At 50.3% G+C, this 24,164-nt stretch overlaps 2 protein-coding genes and 1 long non-coding RNA gene across 8 annotated transcripts in view; 1 reads left to right on the top strand and 2 right to left on the bottom strand.

Moving 5' to 3' along the window:
• Window positions 1–8,779, bottom strand: part of Rnf144a (ring finger protein 144A) — a 96,012-nt gene extending 87,233 nt beyond the window's left edge. For 2 of the 5 annotated variants that reach the window (XM_087199675.1, XM_004868317.4), the window contains exon 1: window positions 8,650–8,770. The gene's annotated coding sequence lies outside the window, so the exon portion shown is untranslated. Of the gene's footprint in view, window positions 1–8,649 lie in introns of all 5 variants that reach the window. The other 3 variants (XM_087199674.1, XM_004868316.4, XM_004868318.4) reach the window with 3 other exon arrangements.
• On the top strand, window positions 5,910–8,045 carry LOC147821647 (uncharacterized). The gene is made up of 2 exons (XR_015446750.1): window positions 5,910–6,199; window positions 7,080–8,045. It is a non-coding gene; the product is annotated as an uncharacterized LOC147821647 (long non-coding RNA).
• A 2,318-nt stretch (window positions 8,780–11,097) lies between the features above and the next one.
• Window positions 11,098–23,930, bottom strand: Rsad2 (radical S-adenosyl methionine domain containing 2). Of its 2 annotated transcripts, XM_004868319.3 has the most exons (6): window positions 23,523–23,922; window positions 21,837–21,998; window positions 18,129–18,358; window positions 17,043–17,192; window positions 14,433–14,465; window positions 11,098–12,750 (listed from the first exon to the last, which is right to left on the bottom strand). In XM_004868319.3, exons 1-6 carry the CDS (start codon window positions 23,857–23,859, stop codon window positions 12,586–12,588), a joined length of 1,077 nt encoding a protein of 358 aa, XP_004868376.2. In that variant the 5' UTR covers window positions 23,860–23,922; the 3' UTR covers window positions 11,098–12,585. The 2 variants fall into 2 exon arrangements, with proteins under 2 accessions (XP_004868376.2, XP_087055798.1); XM_087199672.1 differs by lacking the exon at window positions 17,043–17,192 and having other exon boundaries at window positions 23,523–23,930.
• Between the last annotated feature and the right edge of the window lie 234 nt (window positions 23,931–24,164).

The raw sequence follows: 24,164 nt of genomic DNA, 5'->3' as shown, positions 1-24,164 counted from the left end.
GGATTTTATTTTTATTTATTTATTTATTTATTCATTCATTCTTCCATTCTGCAGTACTGGGGATGGAACCCAGGACCCTTGCACTGAGCTACATCCCAGCCCTTTTGATCTTTATTTTCATACAGGGTCTTGTGACATTGCAAAGTTCCCCAGCCTGGGTTCAAACTTGTGATCCTCCTGCCTCAGCCGCCCAGAGTGCTGGAGTCACAGGTCTGTGCCATCCTGCTGGTGCCAAAGGATTATTGTTATTAGGAGCTCATTTGGGGCCAATTCACAGATAGATATAAATGATTCTGAAAAACAGCCAAGGATGGTTTTCAAGAAAAGATAAACCTTCAGACAAAATCTCAGTGCCTTTTATGTTTTAAAAATGTACTAAGTTCAGTACTGAGTTCATACTGAAGTTTGGGACATCAAGTTCTGTGCCTGGAATTCAGAAATGCATCACACACACACACACACACACACACACACACACACACACACACACACCTGCTCTGGAAGCTCAGCCCACTTTCATTCACCCTACGTGTGGGAGCCACAAATCCCAAAGATGAGGCTCATGTCCAGGGTCAAGGAGACCTGAAGAGCAAGGACCAGTCTAGGATGTGCTGCATCCCTAAAGTCTCTCCTTGCTTTAGGCCAACCATTAAAAATCACCTCACATGGGTGTGGTAGTACACACTTGTAATCCCAACACTCTAGGAGACTGAGGCAGGAGGATCTCAAGTTCCAGCCCAGCTTGGGCAATTTAGTGATTTAGCAAAATTCTGTCTCAGAATAAGAAAATATTTAGAGGACTAGGGATGTACTTCAGTGTAATGGCTTTGGAATCAATCCCCAGTTTGAAGAGAGAGAGAGAGAGAGGAGAGAGAGAGAGAAAGAGAGAGAGAGGACAGAGAGAAAGGAGAACTCATTGCAGGGTGAATGTCGTGTCATTTCTATCACACTGCACGGTGTCTCCCTTGACTCAGTGGCAGAAACACACCTGCTGACACAAGGAGACACACATGTAACATCAAGTCTGGGTCTCTCCTCATTAGCGCACTGAGCCAGGACTTTCTTCCAGGTAAGGAGTGAGAACACTCCCCTTGGCAGCTCTCACGAGCTTTGGTGCAGTGCCAGGGTGGGAAGGGATGCCAGGGACACCCCCTGGTGCCCAAGATGCTGGGGTTCCCTGAGCCCTGGGGAGGGGTAGGGAGGAAGGGCCCAGCCACAGCATGTGACGGCCAGGGAAAGCCACAAGCTGCAGAGAAGTGGGAAAGACACCGGGCAGCGAAGAAAACAAGGGAAGACACAGGCTTCCTGGAGATGAAGTCACTGCTCCAGAGGGGTGGGGAGAGGCGGTCAGCTGCAGGGAGCTGGGTGGGTCAGGTGGGACATGGAGGAGACTGGGTGAGGGCCAGGCCTCTCGGACCACCTCCATGGACAGCCAGGGGCACCCAGAGTCAGCTCACCTGTAGCTGAAAGAGGGATGGGCACACATCAAGGAAAAGGTGGAAGAGAAGTGGCAATGAACCCAGTGAAAAGGGAAGGCATCCAGGTGTGTGAGGAATGCGGGTACTTCAAGACACACTGCCACAAGTCCCCCTCCAGGGCTCCCCTCACTTCGAGCACACTCATCCCACTGTCCTCACCACTTCCTGCAGCAGCTCTGGAGTCCTCTTTCCTGAGGGGCTTTAGCTGCGCTGTCCTGGCTGCCTCAATGTCCTGAATGGATTCAAAACGTCTCCCTTTCATGGTCATTGTGACTTTGGGGAAGAGCCAGGAGTCACATGGTGCCAGATCCGGTGACTAGGGTGGTTGAGGACACAGAGTCGTGTTTTACGAGCTGCCTTTCCACGGGATGGTGCTCAGTGGCAGCAGTCACTAGATTTTTGACCCTAAGCTGGACAGCTTGGGGAGAGCTGGCCCAGCTGCCCACGGCCTGGGACAGAGCTGAAGGGGAGGGAGTCACGGTCACTGGTGAGGAAACTATTAGCAGAGACCTGGGGCGTCCAGCATGCAGGAGCCTGCGTCCTCTCTGCGTCCTGCAGGTGACCCTCATGGGCCCATATAGCACCGCAAGCCCTGCCATGCGTGTCTGGCTTCTCAGGAACACTGGGGAGCTGACCACCGGCGCCACACCTGCCTCTCCCTCTCAGCAACCTGCCCAGCACCCCCATCTCCAACCCCTAAGATGCTCAGGGCCAGGTCAATGCACCAAGCGCCTAAAAATAAACCAAAACGACAAAGATGAGGGGCATGACAGGAAGGGGCCTGGCTTCGGGGCTTCCTGCTGGTGCCCCATCAGAGACCCTCCTCCCCTTCACTGCTTCTCCCTGCTGCCAGACAGAAAGGGCCCCGGGGACGTCGCTGCAGCCCCAGCTGCCTCCCTGCGATGCCTGGTCACTGAGGACACGGATGCTGGTCGGGCAGGCCCGTGTGAAGACAGCCTCTCTGGGTGGCCGCCTGGACCCTCACAGACATGCTAAGTGCTGCCCGGCACTGTGTGTGCGCATGCGTGTGCTAAGGGCTGAACTGTGTGCCCAAACGACACGCTGAAGTCCCAGCCCTGGGTACTTGCGGAGGTGTCTCCAGGGGGTTCTTGCAAATGCGATCAGGTTACAATGACACGGACAGGGCAGTGCTGTACTCCATGTGACTGTGGTCCTTAACAGGAAGAGAAGCAACCCAAAGGCAGAGAAACGGGAGCCAGCATGGAGAAGGGGATGAACGAACCTGGATTTGAGACTTTGTATCTGCCTCTTACTTGTGGCTTGTGCCACCCATGCATTCTGAGTTCCCTGCCTATTTTTATGCCACGATTAAAAGAAACTTCTGCAAGAAATGAATAGAAAAAGTGGTATATATACACAATAGAGAATACTACTCAGCCATCAAAAAGGATAAGAGTTCCTTGGAGGAAAATGGAGGCACCTTGAGATCATAATGCTAAGTGAAGTAAATCAGCCACGGAAGGTTAAACAGCACTTGGTTGCTCTTATACGAGAAAACTAAAGTCTACATAATTTAAGCAGCAAAATACAAGACAGATGACAGGACACAGGAGGAGTAGACTTTGTAGACATGGGAAGGGGATCTGAGGATTGGGTGGGTGGGGAGGGAAAGGGGAAGTAAGAACGATGAGGATGTAACGTGTCCATGTACCACCTCCACAATGAACGCAATTGTGATACACCGCAGACGTGCAGGGATGAAATGAATAAGCCGAAGCTCCCCCTTGTTGCCTGGCTGCTTCTGCCCCATGTGTGAGGGCAGAGAGAAGTTATGGAGATTTCCCGGAGCAGGGCTGGGGCAGGGGCGGGCACCCCAGGATGCAGGAGGGCTCTCAGGCCGAGGAGTCGGGGAGCGGACCCTTCTCCTTCACGACTCCTACAGCATGGCTTCACCCTCATCCTGCAGGCTTCTCGCTCCACATGGGGTCATCTCTGGGGCAGTGGCCAGTGACTGATGGGGGTGTGGAGGAGAACAGGTGACTGATGCTGGGCACACAGAGCAGCTCTGTCTCAGCCTCAGGGAGACAGCGAGTGCCTGACCCGGCCAAGCCATCGGGAGGGAGAAGCATGCATGTGCCAGCCACTAACCCCAGCCTGGCGGCCCTCGGAAACGCCATCCGTCCTGTCCTGTAGCCCTGGATATCACACTCAAGTCCCACCAAGGTGTCCCACCAGGCCAATAGGGCTGGCGGGAAAAATTGACCCGGGGACTGGCTAGCATCAGAAAGGTCAGGTCCTGGGGTCTCCTGAGCCGCCACACTCCCCCAGACGGGTCCGGGACACAGCCCACCCTGCGGAACATGGGCTCAGAACACAGACAGGTGCAGGCTGAACAGCCTAGGCTGGAGCTGCTCCTCGCCCAAGCACAGCAACACAAGAGCCAGCAGCCAGAGCCCTGGGGAAGGCCCCGAAGCCCTGGATCAGAAAGACCCAAGCTCCCTGTGCTGGCTCCATCTCCCCTTAACACCTCGAGACCAACACACTTTGCACAAGTGAGTCCGCACTTCCTCCCCTCCTCCGCCTCTTCCAAGCCCACCATGGGCCACAGGACCCAGGACTCCCACCCACGGTGTGGCTCCTGTCCCACCCTGTCACCGGGTCATGCAGCTCCCTCTGCGGCTCCTGGCCACTGGAGGACTACAGCACCGAGGCCACAGAAGACTGGAACAGATCCATCCTTCCTCCATACAGCCACAGCGTGCCAACAGGATTCCACTCCACGTTCCGGGCCACCGGTGCAGCTTTTGGTCATTTTCACTTTCAAAGTGGGCCAAGGTGGCCACTGGATGTGCAGGGGCTGCAGTGACCTGCCTCTCCAGGGAGAAAAACTTCCAGTGCTGCCGAGGAACACGGTTCTAACCCGGAGTTCATGTCTTCATGACAACCTGCTTAACCGCCCCCGTCAGGTATTCAATCACTTAACAATTAAGTCCATCAGAGGCACCGTGGTGTGCGGCAGGAATGTGGGGAAGAGTACGTTTCTACCTTCGCAGTGTTCCCAAGTTAGTAGAGAAAATAGGAGTTACATAAATCACTAAAATTAGATTAGACACATGCAACTAGAGGTTCTGGGGAGAAAAGTTTGCCACAGAAGCACCTGGTGGAGAAGGGTTTTCTTCCATCTGAGGAGAACATCAGGGAGCACATGAGCGCTGCCCGGGGACCACCAGAGCCAGTCTGCAGCCCTGCCCCCTTCTGCCCTGGTGCCTGTGTTTCTCATCTGCAAGATGTAAGGCTGGGAGGTGGGCCTTGGCAGGCACCCACACTGGTGATGCGACAGCCATAAGGAAAATGGGCTGTATTAGTCACTTTTCCATCACTGGGACAAAATACCCCAAATCCACAACTTAAAGGGGAAAAGTTTAATGTGGCTCGTGGTTTCAGGGGGTTTAGTCCATGGTCAGCTGGACCATCATGGCAGCAGAGGTTGGAAGAGAAAAACTGCTCAGTTCATGGCAGCCAGGAGGCAGAGCAGGGGAGTGGTGCCTGAGGGGAGAGGGCAGGACCAGATACAGACCCCAGTGCCCTCTCCAAGACCACCCAGATACACCCAGAAGTGTGTGTTGGCTAATCCCTTGGGCGGTTCCCAAGCTGGTGCAGCTGCCCTTTAAATGTAAGATCACAACTGGGTAAGAGGTATGCGACTTCCGTCTGGGAGGTTCCCAGTCCTGGGCAGAGGCTCCCCCACATCTGAGAAGCCCTCAGCTTTTCTAGCCATCTAACAGGACAAAGTGCGCATGGACACTGCGCAAGGCTGCTGCCTGTAATCCTCTCCTCCAATCACACAGAACTGAGAAGAAGGACGGGAAAGGGAGGAAATATGTCTAAGAGGTTCCAAAAAAGAAAAAAAGAAAGAAAACAAAAATGCATCAATGGGCACTCGCAGATGACAAACAATGACAGCAACTGTGCTGCAGAGGGAATCTTGCAAGGTTTGAAGAGCTCGGAGACACCAGCGACCCCGGGACACATCAGCGACACCCCAGCTCGGTGAGCCCAGTCCCTCTGTGCTGGGTCTCGGTTTCTGGTCCACCCCAGACTGTTTCTTGCAGCTTTCAGGCCCTGAATCTCACTCTCGGAGCCGACTACCCGGGCCCAGTCAGGTCCCACCTCTCCGTGCAGCTCTGCCACTGCCCTGCCCAGGGCTAACACAGTCCCTCCGTGACTCTCCTTCCAGCCGCAGCCCCTCGCCTCCTCATGGCCATGCAGTGTATCATCTCTGCAGGCCTCTGAGCCTACAGCAGGCTTTGATGTTGATCGCTTGAGAGACCCTGGCCAAAGACTTGGCTCCACATGAAGCCGGCCTCCTTGTATTCATGCTCCACGCATAACACCGGCACCCAGGGCCTGGCACGCGGCCAACACTTAATGAATATTAACTTCTCTCTCCTCCGTCCCAATGCAGGGCCAAGCACACAGCGGATGGCATGGGAACTGAGCTTTCTTTGTGACCTGAAGTAGCCTGCGCACATGCTCCCGGAAGTCCATCCATCCCCCGCTCCTGCCCCCGGTTCTGTGCACCAGCCAGGAAGTGCATTCCATCACAGGTTTTAGATTCTCAGCAGGAAGAAAAAGGGGGACTCGTGTGTCCCCCCGGAAAGCCTCACTTCGCAACATACTGCCCTGGAGAAAAGTCAAGGCCAGAGTCAAAAATCTATCTTTTTGTTTTCTAGCAAGAGGGCTTCCACAGGTCGCATCAGGTGAGTCATCGTGCAGTGCTGATTCTCCAGAAAGGTACCCAGGAGCAGCACATTCTGATTTCTAGATCCAAGGACTCCCTCGGGGTGGGGGGGGACCCTATGCTCACCCCAGGTCAGGGAGCTGGGTGGCAAAGGTTTGTGGCCTAGCGCCCCATGGGAAGGGCTTCCTTTTAATGTCTCCATCTCCGTAAAGAAAGGCATCCATGGGAGGCGGAGAAGGGAGCTGGTCCCGAAATGACCACTGATGGCTTCTCCAGCCGTGCTTGAGGGGAAGCCCACAGCTCTCCGGTCTCAGGGAGGACGAGGACCCAAAGACAAGGAGGCCAGGCATCCTCCTGAGAAGATCCCGGTGGACAGGGGCCTGCCTGGGTAGACGTCCCCGCCGCGGTCGCAGGGGAGCAGGCAGAACCCCAGGTTCTGGAGCAGCACAGGGGGAGAGCGGGGCATCGGAGACCAAGCCAGCCACAGCCCCAAGTGCTTGCTGGTGCCCGGAGAGAGTGTGTGAGGCCCGGAACCTCCCCTCCCTTCTTTCTTCCTTTCTTTTTGTTTCTTTGTTTTTTTGTCTTGTTTTGTTTTTTGAGACAGGGTTCCGCTATGTAGCTCAGGCTGGCCTTGAACTCTTTATGTAGCTCAGGCTGGCCTCGAACTCATGGTGATCCTCCTGCCTCAGGCTTCTGAGAGCTGGGATGACAGGCGTGCACCACCACACCTGGCCCCTTCTTTTCTGTAATGAGGATGAAACCCACGGCCTTCACACTGAGCTACATCCTCAGCCCCTGTTTTTATTTTTATTTTTCATTTTAAAATTGTGCCTTGTCAAACCACTGAGTTGTCTGGTCTGGGTCCCAGCTTGTAGTCTTCCTGCCTCACCCTCCCACAGGCGCACAGGATTACAGGCGCACAACACCACGGCCAGCTGTGAGGTCCTCTCAAAGTCCCAAACCACAGTGACCTGCATAAGTTCTGCAGTCTAAGGAGTCTTCAAACCCGGATCACAAGCCAGTGGATTGAGGACAGAAACCCTCCGCAGAGCCCAGGCCCCGCAGGGCGCTTGGGTCCTCCCTCACGTCTGCCCTGCACCAGCTCTCGGAGCTGGAGCGCTGAAGCTGGAATCCACATCTTTACAGACCTTTACAGACCGAAGCTGCACAGGGCCTGGAAACCATCCATCCATCCACACTCAGATCCTCGGCCACACGGAGCCTTCCGCAAAGACAGAGAGGAAGGCCCAGGCAGTGGGTAGTGGGTAGGTGGGCGGACCTCTCCCATTCAAACTGGCCTCAGGCCCACCCTGTCCTCCGCCCAAACCATCCGTGGCTCCCACTGCCAGCCCAGCCCAATGTGCTGGCCTGGGGTCCAGGTTAGCCTTTGTCCCAGGCGACCTCTCCAGCCCTGTGTCCTCGGCACTCTAAAAACTGATAAAAACAACCAGGGAAGGCACGGAGGAGCCCAACAGCCCCCACCAGGGAGGATCGCCCAGGAAACCGCACAGGGAGCCAGTGCCGCCCCCCACGTCCCGGTCCACTGCTGCCTTAGTGCAGAGCCCCCTCCCAAGCCCCTCACTGCCCAGGTTCCCCGCACCGCCTTTCCTCAGCCTGGCCTGCGCTTCACTTATAAACACACACACCTCTCACTGGGTGTGGTGCACATGCATGCCTGCTATCTCAGCGCTTGGAGGCTGAGTCAGGAGGATCGCAATTCCAAACCCAGCCTGAACAACTTAGCCACTAAGATCCTGTCTCAAAATAAAAATAAAAAATAAAAAAAGACTTGGGATATAGCTCAGCAAGAAGCCCTGGGTTCAATTCCTAGTAGTGCAAAAAATAAATACGCAAAAATAAATGCATCCATCTCCTGCCTGAACTCTTTTCTGGCCCAATTCGCTGAGACCGGTCTTTGGACCTTACCCTTCTCCCAGGCCTCAGTCCCAGAAGCCTTCCTCCGCCAAAGCCCCGCAAAGCGAGAGGCACGCGGAGCTCCTCCTGGGGTGGGGTGGGGGGGCAGGCCCGTTCCCAAAGCGGGTGCCGCGGCTCCGGTCTCCCCCACCCGGGCCCTGACCTTGACACGCGGGGTTCCCCGCACACCTTTATTCTCTTGGAAGGAGAGACAGAGACCAAACTTTTGGGGACAACCCCCGTCTCGGAGCCCCGCGGGTTAGGGCGGCCGCACCCTCCCCACTTGGAAGCGCCGGGTCGGGGCGGGGGGGGGGGGCGGTACGGGTCCCCGAGGCCGCCGAGCCCGGCCAGGGCCTGTGCGGGGCTCCTGGCGGCCGGCGGGGATCGGGGCCAGCGCTGCAACCCGCGCCAGGTCCCCGCGCGACGCAGGGGACAGCGAGGGGTCCCCGCGGGGCCAGGCCGGGGTCCCCATCCTCGGCGCCGCCATCACTGCGCCCGCGCGGCGCGAACCCCGGCCGGCCCGCAGCTCCGACACGAAGGACGCGCGTCGCCTACCTGGTCCTGCGCCCCGCGCCGCCGCCGAGCCGCCCGTCCGGTCCCCGGCTCCGACCCCGTCCCCGCCCTGTGCCCGGAGCTGCCGCGCGGGAGCGGCGGCCGCGCGCACCAGGCGCGGGCGCGAGGCGCGGAGCCCGGCTGCTCGCTAGCGCCCCCTGCCAGGCGGAGCCGGCCAGAGGCCTGAGCCCGGGACGGAGCTGGGTCAGGCGGGGCCTGAACATGCGGAGCCCCAGGGGACGGGGGAGTCACGCCCCGACCAGAGGTGACCCCAAGTCCAACCCTGTGTCAGTCAGCTAGAAAGAATGGGGCCCCCCCGAGCTTCCCAGACATGAGCTTTGTCCTCATCCGCCTTAGTCAGGCTGGCACCGTGTGACTCCTGGCTCGTCCCAAAGTCACAATGACCAGGAAAGGGAGGCGTTTTGAATCCACTCAGGACATCGAGGCAGCCAGGACAGCGCAGCTAAAGACCCTCAGGAAAGAGGACTCCAGAGCTGCTGCGCGAAGTGGCCAGGGCGGTGGGATGAGTGTGTTCAAAGTGAGGGGAAGGATTTTGAGGTGGATTCATGGCAGTGTGACTTTTATCATAATAATTTTTTCAATTTAAACATTCACTGTACTTTCAATCATACCTTATATGTCATAGAGCTCCCGGGAGGAAATAAGTCTAATAACCACTGGAAAACAGTGGGGATATCATAGCCTTCGGTACCGTTTCTCACATTTCCCCAAAGGATTAACCTGGAAGAGCTGGGGTTGCTTTGTTTGGGTTTCAGTTTTGAGACAGGATCTCACTATGCAGTTCAGGCTGGCCTTGAACTCACTGTGTAAGTCCTGGGCCTCCGGGTCCTGGGTAGGACAGCTGAGGCCTCAGGGAGGGAATCACACTCATCCCTGACACTCTCCAGGCTGAGGCCAGGAGCCTGGTGTCTGAGCATGAAAAGGCAGATGTGGGAAATAGGGAGACAGACCCTTGGTAAACAGAAAGGGGCTTGGACATGGAGGAAGGGAAGGCAGGGAAGGGAAGGGGAACAAGACACTTAAGATGCGTCCTATCCATGTCCCTAATCCCCACAGCATGTGTAACCAGTATGTACTGCCAGTATGAACTGTGGAAAATTTTTAAAGAAGTCAGTGATGGTGGGAAGCCAGGCAGGCTGCAGAGGGGACAGGTCCAGAGCCAGAGGGGCAGCACCTGCTGTCACAGAGCATGCGAGGGAGTGCAGAGCTTGTCCCAGCACGGTGACCTCTCCTTGCTGTCCTGGCTCCATCAATGAGTCACTGCCCCCAGCTCGGCAGACCTGTCTCCTTTCCACCTGCTGATCCTCAGCTCATGGAGGTGTCCAGCACCCCTTGGGCTGCTCCCCAGTGTGCACTCCTAATGAGAGGATGACATCTCCTGAGCCTGCTCCTGTACACAGCTCCAACCACACACCCCTGCATGTGCCACGGCCAATTGGCGGCCCATACAGTGGTGGCCAGGAAATGGGTGGGGAGAGTTTGTGAAATGCAGACTTCCATCCTGGGTGGTCTGCAGGCCCTCTTCAGCTCTCAGCCTGCCCTAGAACAGCGGCTAAGGTGCTGGTTTGTATCTAGTTGCCCCACAAAGCCTCAGGTGCTCATAAGCAGGGCTTTGGGGAGGTGGCTGGATTGCGGGGACCTGACAGCCACAGTGGACTCATCCACCATGGAGTCTCTAGCTGAACTGGTGTTGGGAGCTGCAGCCTGTTTGGAGGAGAGGTCCCTGGGGATGTGGCTGAAGGGTCTGTCCCCTTCTCCTCTGTCCATTTCACTCTTTGCCTCCTGTGGGTCACTGACCCCCAGCTTTGACCACTGCCCTTGTCTCACCTGAGCAACAGCACTGCCACCCTGGGGGCCTTGCACAGGCCTGCAGTGTCCTGGGCCCAGCTATGGAGTGGATTCTCTGAGAGCCCTGGGTCTGGGTGTGTCGGGTCCTGAGAGGCAGGCTCTGTTTCAGGACTGGGAAGCATGTTTCCCTCCTCTCCACTCTGCCCTGCCAATGGTGGGCTGTGGGAAGTGGGCTGATGGATATGATAACTTGGTTGATTGTTAAAGCCGACTCACCTCTGGCACCCAGGGTCTGTAAAAGTACACAGTGACCATAAACCCAAACCAAAGAGAGACCCAGAACATCAGGACACTGAGAGATAGAGCACTGCACAAAAATACTTTAATATCCTCCAGCATGTTCTTGCACATTAGACCAATGCCAAGAGCATCATATATGGAAATACACACATCTACCTAGAAAATAAACCTCATCATACACTCAGAGCTTTCAAGCCCTGCAGCGTGACTGACCTCTAATTACCACTTATTAAACAATCCATTCAGCAGGAGAGTAGGATATATGATGCATTATTGATGAAAGAAACTTTATTGCCACTCTATTCAACTGGTTTGCTTTTCTCTCCTCTCCTTTCTTTCTCCCCCCCCCCCTTTTCTTTAGGGCCTTCACACTGAGCAATATCCCCGGCCCTTTGGGTTTTTCTTTTGTTTTTGTTTATTTGGGTTTTTTTGAGACAGAGTTTTAGTAAGCCACTAAATTGCTCTAACTCATGATCTTCCTGGCTCAGCCTCCCAGAGATGCTGGCTTACAGGCATGCACTACCACATCTGGTTGACCCAGCTTTTAATCTACGCAGCAATTAGACTCCAAACACTAATAAAGATAAACCTGAGCCCATTTTTTAGATCATTCCGCCAAATAAGCTCACTTGCATTCAAACTTGAAAGAAAACAAACCACTGTCATATTATTTATCACTCACTAAATAGCAGAGATGATAAGTGGTTGGAAGACCAGCAGGCTATAGCTTGTGACTTATCCTTCCAGGCTTCTTCAGACAAAATTCCTTTCATGTTATCACCACCCAAACTTAAAACAATCATTGCAAACACTTGCCCTTAACACTGAAGATACACCAGTTATATTGTTCTTTACTTTCCCAATAATCTGAGCATTCTCACAAAGCTAACACTTGCATTTAAAGTTGAAAAAGCAAAGCAAAACACTATGTAAACCAAGTTTGAATTTTACTGTAACACTAGAAGTTCCTATTCCTCCACTTTAAGGAAAAAGGGCATCTGAATATTTTAATTGTAAAATGAGGGACTTTGTGATTCATTTTTCTCTTTTAAAAAATACACAAATTAGAAAATACAGTATAGGATAACCTATACTTTTTGTTTTTTTTGTACCAGGGATGCAACTTGGGACCTTGCACAAGTGAGGCGGGCAGCAGCACCACTGAGCTAAATCCCTGGCCCAATACTATTTTAGATAAGACACAAACATGTAAGTTAAGTTAAGTTATAAAGCCTTAAAACTTGAGGTAGGAATACTTTTTTTAAAAAAAAAACGCAATTCAAATCAGAAAGTCCTGAAAATAGACTATGAAGCAGAATTTCTGGAACAATGAAATCATACATCTACATCTACGCGCCCTCTTCTGTCAGGCACTGGAATTGCAGCTGAATGAAATTAATCTGCTCTGGCAAAAAAACCAAAACCCCAAAACCAAACAAAATCCATGATTTTGCTTTTTTGAAACAATTATAGAAGAATGATTGTTTTGCAGGCAGTGAGATGCTGTTTCAGTTACCAGGAGGGGACTTTGATTTCGTGATAGCCTTTGCATCATGCTTTGCCTTTGAGCTACAAAGAGGAAGGGGCTGGCTTTTCTCCCTCGGACCCAGACCATGTCTTAAAGCTAACAGGCTTGGAGTCAGTTGTGAATGCCGCCCGGAGCATGGCTCTGTTTGAATGGACCCGGCCCGCTCCACACTCACTGCCACAGTCCTTCGGGGCTCCGTTCCCAGGGCGTTTGCTGAGCAGGTACCCAGCCGCTGGCCTGGTCACGTCAGAGACCACAAGGGCCCCCTCGGGCAGGTGCTGGCGTCTCCTCTCGCCCTCCGGTCACCAGTCCAGCTTCATGTCTGCCTTGCTCCACACGTACTTGCCCCCTCGCCTGAGAAACATCTTCTCATTGAACCCGCTGAACCTTATGGCCTGCTCCACGCCGACGTCCAGGATGGACCGAGACGGGTCCTTGCGCCCCTGCCTGCAGTTCAGAAAGCGCATCTGGAAGACCCGGAGACAGGGACATTTTCAGTTCATCTGTCCTCTGAAACGCAGCAACCCACGGCCACCTCTGACTTTCCGATGGAGGGACAGGGGTGCACGGAGCGCTGTGGCCACACATGGACAGCCCCGCTCCGCTCCCCATTCCCCCACCCCTTCCCGTCCACGTCCACGGGGAGGCTGCGGTAGGAGAGCACCGCACACCTGTCCCCGAGCCGAGCCGTGTTCCGCGTTAGAGGGAGTGGCAACAGGACACACGACCCCAACATGCTGACATTTGAAGCTGGTTTTGAAATTTTAAACTGAGAGAATCCCCCTTTCTGTCTCTCTTAAGCAGAAGCTTTCTTTCTCCCAATAAATTTTTGCTACTCTTAAATTGAGAGAATGTAGCATAAAAGCACAGAGACAAGGACTGGTACTGTGGCTTTGGGAAATTGCAGGCAGTTTTTTTTGTTTGTTTCTTTGTTTTCCTCGAATGCAGATTGCATGAAGGGCTGAGAGTGAATCCTAACAAAGGCTTTCTTCGGGAAAGGCAGAGACAAATCAGAAATGGGCTCCCGAGGCAGGCACATGACAGACAAAGGGCAGGCCTCTGTGTCCTGCATCCTGCTGAGCATCTTCTCTCTTATCCTGACTTATGTTTTTATTCACTGTGTCCTAGCCTCTTTTACCATGAAGGCAGGAATGGGGTCTTCACACTTCCTATCACCTGCCCTGAGCGTTTTGTAGGAGATCAAGTAACACACATTGAATCAAGAAGTTATTATATTACAAAGGCAAATCTTGGTTCCATTATGTTTTTTCCAACTATGCAGAGACCAGCAAGTTTGCTGAGGAACATTGGCCAAAATCCCTGGACAGTCACGATAATTTGCACAGCAAAAATAAATTGTGTTTCTCTTTACTTGGAACTCCTCCTCATAAACCAAACATTCCCATGATCATTTTCTCTTTATACTCTCTGAAGAAAGCTCATGTTGACAATAAACGAAATTAGTTTCAAGCATCATTGATTAACTCAGAAATAACGAAATAAGAGATTATAATAAACATTTGTCAAAAAATCCAATTTAAACATTACGCTCATGGTTCTCACTGGAGCTTATTTCTTAAAAATATGTCTTTGAATGGAATTATTTGTTCTCTGCTAGAAATACTGCTAAAGGTTCTATGTTTAGAACAATAACAATGAGAAAAATAAAAGGGGAAGTGGGGGTTTTTTTCCCTATTCTGAGAAGGGTGGGTTTTCCTTTTCCTGGAAAATGTGGCGGGAAGGAGCTGAGATCAGTGGCCTTTGGAGAGGGACAGTCAGGCTCTGATATGACCCAGTCTCCTCTCTCATGAACCTTACCCCCAAACTGCTAACAGTGGACTCTGCTGTGTTACGGGGCCCCCGTGACACCCACAATAGTTGGCCATGGAGAGACAACATCCTGGGGTGACTACTGCCAAGTAAGGGGCTTGGCTCAGGCTACAATTTGTGGAAATGCCCAGCACAGAGCTTGACCCATTCTGGCCAGGGCTTCACTGTATTCATAAAAAATCACTGTCTGTCAAAATGAAAGGCCCTCACGGGGGGACAAATCGGTACTAAGTGGCTGTGTTTGCTCCAGTTTGACTCTGGTGTTGCTATGTAATTAGTTTTCCCAGGGATCATTTTCTAATTCACGAGGAATACTCACATATTCATCCAGAATGAGATAGGAGTCTTTCATCTGCAAAAGAAAACATCAGATATAGATTTAGTCTCAGATACAGCCTTGGCAGGATGACTATTGTCTGATGTCTCTGTTTTTCTATTCCTGCTGAAAGGCTCCATGGAGAAATGTCACCACAAAGGTGCCTCTCACAGGGATGACCCAGGACAATCCTCCTTTCCCTCCAGCTGTCATCAACACGGCCTGTGACTGTGGCTACCACCCAGCTGGTTTCCTTCTTTTCCAGGGTACAAACCAGAGCTGTCATTAATGTTATAATCCAGAACTAAAGGGTGGCCAACCCTGGGATTCTAAGTCCACCCTAGCCAGTCTTGAAAGTAGACATGTGCCCTGCAGCCATAGGTAGGGACAGCTTCCACATCTACTCCTCTCCATACAGATAGGTGAAAAAAAGTCTTTTCTGTAAAAGGCCAGATAGTAAATACATCTCACCTCAGATCTCTCAGAGCCTCTGTCACAGCCAACAGGCTCAACATTGAAGGTCAAAAGCCACCACAAAAAATATGGGCGGGAATGGGCACTGAAACTTCTGGGGCCCTAAACATTGAATTGTGTAATATTTTCATCAGCCATAGATGGCATCTCACTTTGATTTTTCACCTACCATGCTCAGCTTGTATTTGATACTGACCCAGGCAGCGGCCGGGTCTGTCTGGAGCCAAAGCTGGCAGGTTGAGGGGTGAGGGGTGAGGCTGGGAGATGGGACAGCAGCCAGAGCACCTGCCCGAGCTGCTCTGAGAATCCAGCCCCAGCAGGAGCGCTTTGACCAGCCTGAGGGGTGCACACAGCAGGGCTCCTGGGCTTTGGGGTCCACGGCCCACTCCCTGGGACCTTCCAGACCCAGGCGTCCGCCAGAGCCTCAGACGCTCAGGGCTCGAGGCATGAGTTCCTGGCCATGGGGTTTCTGCCTGTGTTCGAGCATATGGGAGCACTTTTCTGTATGATATTTTTGGGTGACAGATGGGAGAATCTGTTTTTAAAATATGTTTTTGAATAATGAAACTTATTTAAACCACTTTAAAGTCCTAAAACTTATAAAAGTAAACAAAATGACTGCTAATTCCACTACTCCATGGTAACCATGGCAGTAAATCACAGGGGCATTTTGGAGTTCGCTAGTATGGACTTCAAATTAATTTTGCATACTAATTTTCACTGGAACTTATTATCATGAGAACTTATCCTGGTCACTTAGTATTTTTTGAAATGTGCTTTATAGTCAGGATAAAATTTCATTCTAGGAACGTACAAATTTATCTGATCCAGCTAGGCTTTTAGCTATCATGTATTCAATTTTTTGCTGTTAGTGACTCTTAACACAACAGTAACATGCTTTTGCATAAATATTTCTCAGCCTGTAAGAAGATTTCCTATGTTTTAAGGTAGAATTTCTGAGTTATTGTAAGCAAACATTTAAAGGTTATCATTATAAATTTTCCTAGATTTTTGTCTAGGAAATTTGAAGTGATTTATTCTCTTACTAACAATACGAGTTTACTTTTTAATATGACTTCATGTTTTGCATTTTAATTTATGTTTCTTTGAATGCTGATGATATCAAAGACAAGTTTATCCACAATTTGTTTCTTTGTGTATGAATTATTTTTACTCAAAGCCTGACTTGCTTTTTCTATGTTAGTAGATTCTCACTTCTACCACATAATATTTTGTTTTAAAAGATTCAGCATAATATGTAATGGTAGCATTTTCTACATTTAATTTTTAGAGCATATGTAGTTATTTATTTTTGGAGACAGGGTCTCGCTATGTAGTTCAGGCTGACCTCAGATTTGTGGTGATCCTTCTGCCTCAGCCTCCTGAGTTCTGGGATTACAGACATGTGGTATCATGCCCAGGTATATTTTTAATTTTTATGTATTCAAATACTTTATTCATAATTGTCTTAAAATGTTTATTCTTTTTTTTTTTTTTTGGTACTGGGGATTGAACTCAGGACCTTACACTTGGTAGGCAGGCGGCGGCACCACTGAGCTAAATCCCCGGCCCTTAAAATGTTTATATCTTGCATTAATCAGGAGGTTCCTCCACTCTGAGAGTGAGAACAAGGAATTATTTTTCTTTAGATTTTGAGTGATGACTCTTCATCTGAGGATAGCTGGAGGCAAAGTAGTGTAGACCTGCTGGGCCTGTTTAATCTGTGCTGTTTAATCTGTATATAAAATCTAATAGGAAGCATCCAGGTATACTTCTACCAGACAACTAAGGGACTGGCCAAACAGCCTTTCTGTTCTATCCGACTTTTATCCTTCATAGAGATAATTCTAGCTAGCAAGGGATGTGAGATCAACGCAGTAGCTGTCCCATCTAGAGACTGCATTTGGGAGGATGGTGGGGCAGGATCACAGATCACGTCTCGGAGGTGACACTCCACCCACTCACAGAGAAGGAAACTGAGCCTCAGGGAGCCCTTTTGGCTGGCAGGTGGCTTGGACTACCCCTTACGCTGAGTCCCCTAAAACACCCATGTGAGGGTGTGCACAGCCTTGGGGCAGGGGAGCCTTGGAGTGATCTACATGTGTTCTGGAGGACGAAGCAGCACCCACTGGATACAACCTTCTGGTTACACTCGGGCACCAAGCAGGACACCTCTCTGTGGCGCTCCAGGAAGCCCTCGAACTCCTCCTCACTGATGAGGAATCTCTCTGCTTCCCTCAGGGCGTCTTTGCCACAGTTCTCACCCTCGATCAGGAGGCACTGGAAGACCTGGAAGGCGAGAGTGTTTCTGGGTAGGAGCCCTTTGTTCCTCCCCTGCTCCCCACGCCCGGCTCCTTGGTCCAAGTTCTCTCTGCCTAAGCGACCGACATCCCTTGGAAATGTTATCCTGGGAATGCAGAGCCGGCCCTGAAATTTAGGAATAAACACAAGTCTTCTTAAGAAATAAATTTCCAAATCTGGTTGAGCATGCTTGATTTAGACTGATAATCTAACATTTTAGACTATTAAAAGGGATGTTCTTTGAAAGGAACAGAGACTATAAAAAGCACAAAAAGTAAATCATTTGTAAGCCCCCAAAGCAAGAAAAAAGTAGTTTCAAAATTTTCATGTTTCTGTTGACTTTTTATGTATTCTTATCAATACATCTCTAGATTTTCTCTGTTTTCACTCATAGCTAAATATGGTGACCCCATGATCCATCTACCTTCTAAAGTTGTCCCTCTAAACACATGGGATTTGGGGGGACATTCTGGATCTAAACCACAACAGGCTGGTAGAGGGACCAGTCCCAAAGCATCCAACTTGGAAAAATGGCCTTATTTTAATTCATAGGAAGGATGGCATTATCCTTTTCAAATAATTCACTGAAAACTCAGTAGCATCAGAATTTAGGAAGCGGATCCATCCATCCATCCGTCCGTCAATAAGCCAAGAGTTTTAAGTATAGCAAGAGATTCCTTAGCATGTCTTTGTCCTCTCTCCTCATGATATTCCAGAGGAAAATAGATTCCAGTTTCCAGGAGGGAAAAATAGTGCAAAGAAAACTATAGTTGAAACCCTAACAGAGCTGAAAGAAAGACCAAGCAGGACCTGGCTGAAGAGGTACAGAGTTCTCAGTGTCAGTATCATATTCAGTTTCACTGGAAAAGGTTGCTCCTGAGCAATTGTGCATTAAAAACAGCAAAAGCAACATGGTGGACCTACTTTCCAGCGCACAGGGTTGAGCACTTTGATGTGTTCTCTCATGTCCTCCTCCACGTTGAATCGATTGATCACAGAGTTGATCTTGAAGGCCACTTTGTACTCCTTACACCACTTATTCAGTTTCTGCAGGTTTTCCACGTGGTTCCTCTTTCCCTGGCCCCGGCCGATGAGGACATTGACTTGCTCATCAAAGCTGTCACAGGACACGGCGAGGATATCCAGGTACTCACCTGCAGGACATTGGGCATCTCTTACCAGGGCTGTGACAGCCCTTCCGGTCATTTGCCTCTCTTTATAATAAAACAGCTCATTTACATGTATGTTTCAAATTTTTTAAATGATCCTTTTTTTCACATGCACAAAAGTCTCTGAAATGCATATCATGCTTGATATTTGTGTCAAATAATCATTACAAAACCTATATATGCATAACAAAATGATGCAGATGCTTACCTTTGATCATTCTAAAACCCTTCTCATGAATGTACGGAAGCCTTATTAATTTATTTAAATGTGACTTTGGCACAGTAGCACAAGACTGTAATCCCAATACTGTGGGAGGCTAAGGCAGGAGGATCCTAAGTGAGTACCCAGCCCTGGCACCTTAGGAAGCCCATGTTTCAAAAAAATATGTATGTGTCTATATGTGTATGTACATGTGTGTATATATATATATATATATATACTTACGTGTATATATCCATATTTATATGTGTGTGTACATATGAATATCCATATTGGGTTCTTCATTTGTTCTTGCATAGAAATTGCACGCCTACAATCTTCCCATTCAGGGAGGCTGAGACATGAGGATTATATGTTTGATCCCAGCTTGGGCAACTTAGGGAATCAGCAAGGCCCTGTCTCAAAAGGAAAAAAAGCAGGGTCTGGGGACACAGCTTAGTGAGAAGACCCTGGTTTCAATCCCCAATGTCATGAATAAATAAACTAATTAATTTTAAAAATCATATGATTTTTGAAGAAGCTTGATATCTGGGGAGGCTTCTAGACTTATGTGGGAGCAATTATAGATTTGCTTCTATTTTCCCATCACACACCTAAGATTACTTAGTAGAAGAGCCCTAATATTTTGTTTTTTGCCGAGTTCATTGGCTTCTTCTTGACATACCTTGTACACTAGATTTACCGTCTAGATATTTATAAAGTCTCTGTGTCATATCAGGCACAACCGAATTAGATGCTGAGGAAATCGAGATAAAGAGAAGCCAGTTTAGGAGCCAGGGTATAAAGACCCCTCCCTGCAATGCAGCATTTTGCTGGTCCTGCCATCGGGTCCCTCCTGGTGCATAGAAGATCTTGAGCAGAATCCTCAGCTGCTGCCAGCTCTCCACCTATCTGGGAAGGACAGTTCTCTGTGACTGTTACTCCTTCAGTGGAGAAACAGCTTTTCCTGGTTATGTCTTCCCAAAGTTGACTGTGTTTTCTCAAAACACTTTCAAAGTCTAGAAGTTAAGGGTTGCAAAAACTCTTTAAGTAACTATTCTCAAATATTATGAAAAGAATAATTTTAGTTCCTCTTTGGGGCCTAATTTTATGTTGCTCCTAAGGAACGAGGGTCCAGCACAAACTGTAACCAGAAGCAGGTAATCACTGTGACTTCAACTAGCAATTGAGAATGTTGTTGGAATTGATTTCAAATAAATTCCTGATGGGATATCACATACGGAGGAGGCAACCAGCTGAACATACAGTCTCTAACCAAAACCAAACAGAACAAAAGCTCAAAACCAAACACAAAAAACCTTCCAGTTCCATCAAAGGTTCGTCTGGTTGATTTCCAAGTGAACTGAGGATTTCTAAGTCGGGGCTGAATTCTTCTGCTTTTTGCTGTGTTCTCCATAGTCCCCTTCCTGTTCTTGGCCTCTGCTCACATCTCTTGGGAAGAAAGATTTAAGCCTCTCCAGTCCCTGCCTGTGCAGCGCTTGCAAACTTCCAGCTGTCTCCAGTTGGTGGCGCTGCACCCTGAAGCTGTAGGGCGCCACCTGTCAGGACCTGTCAGGAAAGCTTAGGACGACCCATGATGGACGACCTTGGCTGTATTGTTGGGGGTTCTGGCCACTGTGGCCTGTCAACAGAATATGCCCGAATGACTAGCCTGCATAACAGCCTTGGCCCCTAAGACTCCATGGAGCTTTCCTGAGCAAAGAGAGTCTAGTCATTTTCTCGCAGCTTGCCTTTACCTTGTGCTTTTTGCTGTGTCCTTTGCTCTTAGAAAGCCCCGCTAGGAGTCCACCCCTTGCAAACTGCCAGCTGCCATGAGTCAGTGGCAGCTCTGACACAGCTGTCCCTTATCACCCAGCCACACACCGAGCCCTTTGAAGTCGGAGGGACCATTTTGTTTGTTCCTTGAGCATCTAAAACTATTTCAAATTATTTGCAACTATTTTTAATTGGGAGGTTTAAAATACAATGTAGATATTTTATGTGTCTTTAATAATTTAAGCATCTGGCGACCTTCTGTCGAACCAAAAATCAAAGTGGCTGGCTGGCCACTTGACCATTACGAAGAGGGCTCGGCAGTTCTCATTCTCAGGCCCGGTAGACTTCACACTTTCCCACTGTCCTCTCCCAGGAGTGCTGGGTTTCTTACCCGCTTCCAAATGCACAAATGCAGACCCTGATTCAAATGCACACACTGCAGCATTCACCCCTGAAGGTAGGGGTCCTCTACCCTCTACCTCACATGGCAGGGACAGGCTGTGGAGCCACCCCAAGGGTGAATGCTGCTTAGGTTCAGCTCCAAATCCTTCACTTAGTCTCTGCTCAGACTGCTTTCTAGACCACCTTTCTGTCTCTAAGCCTGGTGCCCAAGCTGGCTTTGAACCCCGAACTGGTTTTCTTGGTGTTTTCCCTTCACTGATACCTGGCTTAGCACGTCCTCTATCGGTTCACCTTCCCTTGAGAACGAGTCCGTATTCCTGCTTCCCCTGCATCAGACAGGCTGCTCACATGCACAGCCTGAGTCCTCATCCTGGGAGGAGAATCTGATCAGTGATCTCTGCTTGACATCCCCAAGGCTCAAAAGGGCCGGCTTCTCTCCCAGTGATCTCAAAGCCCAAACAGCTCAGCTGCCAAAAGGGGAGAATGGCACTGTGGCAGTGAGATCATAACTAACCCTCCCAAAAAAAGCAAATATTTTATTAATAGTAAATGCTTTTCAATATTCCTAAGTGCCAAGTATTGCTCCACATATACTACACACATGTGGTCTTAGTAGTGAGGGATCTCAGTAGTCTTAGGACCCAGGGGTTTTAAATCCTGGTGACATAGGAGATTTCCTTGAAGTTCCCAAGTTGGCCAAGCCATCCACTGTTAGCATCTGCTATAGCCTGAATCCTCTCCATCCTAGCAGAAATATTCTATCACACAGCCACGAAATGTGTGAATTTTTCTCAGAAGCATCTGAGCTTCTGATCATAGATCTCAACCCTTGCTAAGGTGAGCAGCAGTCCTGATTGTGACATCTCTGGCATCTGGTGGGCGCTCTTGTTTACTCAGAGCCCTGCAGAGTCACAGGCTCCTAACAGCACTCACAGCTCGGCAGAAGGTTTGGATAAGCAGTACTTGTTTTTCTTTTCTTCTAATTCCCCAGAAGGTCTGGCCTAGGGCCCAAGGTGGAAGGAAATACAGGAACCGACCCTGTCAGCAGTGGTGATTAAAGCTCCCCTGCCCTCCAAGGACACTTACCGTAGTCCCTGAACCACCTCTCGCGGATCAGGCTCCCATTACTCACGACACTGACACTGGGCAGACCAAGCTCCGCTTTGCAAAACTTCACGAGCTTGCCCAAGTATTCGCCTCGGTCCTGGAGAAAGGGCTCCCCACCAGAGAAGTTGATCTTCTCCATACCTGCGAGAGGAGAAACAGTTTCCCCTTCACACGAACCCACTTTCATCATTTTATTTAGCTATATAGTATCAGCAGTGCCTCATGCACGCTGGCAAACACTCTACCAAGAAGCCTAACCCAACTGCATCCTCTTCCTTTTTTTTCAATGACGAAAGTAGCATTTCCTCCATAGGAAATAAAAAAAATGAAATAAAACTTTCTCCTCATCCTCCCCTCCCTCACTCTAGTTCTCAATGTCAAATGCACTTTATGGGGACAACTATGCATTTCATTCAGAGTCTAAGTGGAAACAATCACTTGAAGACTCTGTCTTTGTTCTCCTTCTTCCTAGTTTAAAATAGATGCTCTTGAACTTCAGGAATTCAACATGCAGCTCGAGAGAGATTTCCTTTCCTGACAAAGAGAACAGGGAAGCTCCCTGGGAGGCTTGATGCTGATTCTCACCACTGGTCTTTTAGGAGGCGCAAGAGGTTAGAGATCAGCTAAAAGTGATGGTTTACTCTAAACACATGGTTTTTCTTGGGAGATCAGAGGCAACGGATGAATGTCAAAAGCCCCTGCAAGGTCCGCGGGGACTAAAGCTGGACCACAAGGTGGCCGACTTCAGTGGGCGAGATGAGCAGCAAGCAGGATGTGGCTGAGGTGCCTTTTGCAACAAGGCACGCGCTGTGTGAGCTCTTGCCCAGAAGGTATAGATTCGCGGGCACACTCAAGGGTGTGCAAGGAAGGAGACAGCTAGTGCTCACCTCTGGGGCACAGCAGGTGCAGGGTGGCAGTGCCTGGGGAATGATGCTCCAAGGTCCACTTTGTGAAACCCTCAAGCTACGCACACTGAGGACGTGCCTGCTACACTCAGCTAGAAGTTAGGCAGGGAGGGAAAGATGTCAGCCACACCGCTAAACTGCCAGTTGCAGAGGCATTTTAGGGATGACAGGAAGATGGGATGGAAGGAAAAGCACACTTCAAGGGCAAAGTACCACATCATATGTCCCTGCCGATTCCTGCAGTCATTGATGTGTGACACCCGGGGGGGGGGGGGTTTAAGAACAAAGTCTCTGATATGTTTGTTAAAAATCATTTCTAAAGTTTTTTTTGTTTTGTTTTTTGACAGTGATCCTCCTGCCTCAGCCTCCTGAGTGCTGGGATCACAGGTGTGCATCACCACACCTGCCTTTTCTAAGCTTTTTTTATAAGAGCACACACATAACCCAACTTAAAAGGCTTCCATGTTGCTGTTCTTCCTCTGAAGAATTTGTTTTTAACTTTCCTCATTAAATGTTTCTGGAAGAGCCAAGTTGCTTCATGCTCTGGATGAACTCTGAAAGCAGCAGCGTGATTCCAGACACCGGGTGGCACAGGGTCTCCATGGCACAGACCTGGGCCGCAGGTGGCCAGGAAGGCTCTGCTAACCAACGCTGCACTCCAGGAACGTCTGGGTGCCTGCCCCGAACCCACTTTGCCCTCTTTGCTAGGCAGAGCCTCTGCAGCTGAGCACCCTGATTTCTTTTGGGGACCGGGACTCACCGGCTTCCTTGAGCAGAAACAGTCCTCTCTTGGCCTCCTCCAGGGGCAGAACGAAGGATGTCTTGGCCGTGTGGAAGCAGAAGCCGCACTTGTAGTTGCACTGCCGAGTGAAGTGGTAGTTGACACTGGTGGGAATCGTGCCATCCTCCTCCTCTTCCTCCCGGGTCCCCTCCGGTTCTCCCCCAAGCTGCTGCTGTCCCTTCTCTGCAGCTGACCACCACAGTGCTGCCCGCAGCCAGCAGAGCAGGGTGGCCAGGCTCCCCCACAGAGAGCCCAGCGGCTGCCTGAGTGTACTCAGCATCCTCCCGGCCAGGGCCTTGGCTACCAGCATCCCCATGGCTCCTCACTGGGACCCTGAAGCCTTCCTATGCCTTATATGACAGTGGAACCTGGCCACACCTCCAGGCAGCCCGGCCTCAGGGAGGGGCGCGGAGGGAAACACACATTTCCTTTGAGTAATGCTTGGCTAAGTTTCGATTTTCTTCTCTCAGAAAATGAAAGTTGGAACACAGCCAAGACCGAAGACTCAGGACGGGCTGAGTCCCTGCTTCCATGTGGCTTAGGGTTTGCTGCTGTCCACCTGTCTAAGTGCCAGTCATTCCTAAGTGAAGGCGTCCCAGCAGGACCAGAGCCACCACGGTT

The sequence above is a fragment of the Heterocephalus glaber genome, unplaced genomic scaffold (genome assembly GCF_053883595.1).
Source record: "Heterocephalus glaber isolate CG9 unplaced genomic scaffold, H.glaber_assembly_v1.0 deba00001724, whole genome shotgun sequence".
Taxonomy (NCBI): domain Eukaryota; kingdom Metazoa; phylum Chordata; class Mammalia; order Rodentia; family Bathyergidae; genus Heterocephalus; species Heterocephalus glaber.
This window is presented reverse-complemented; position numbering and strand designations above follow the sequence as displayed.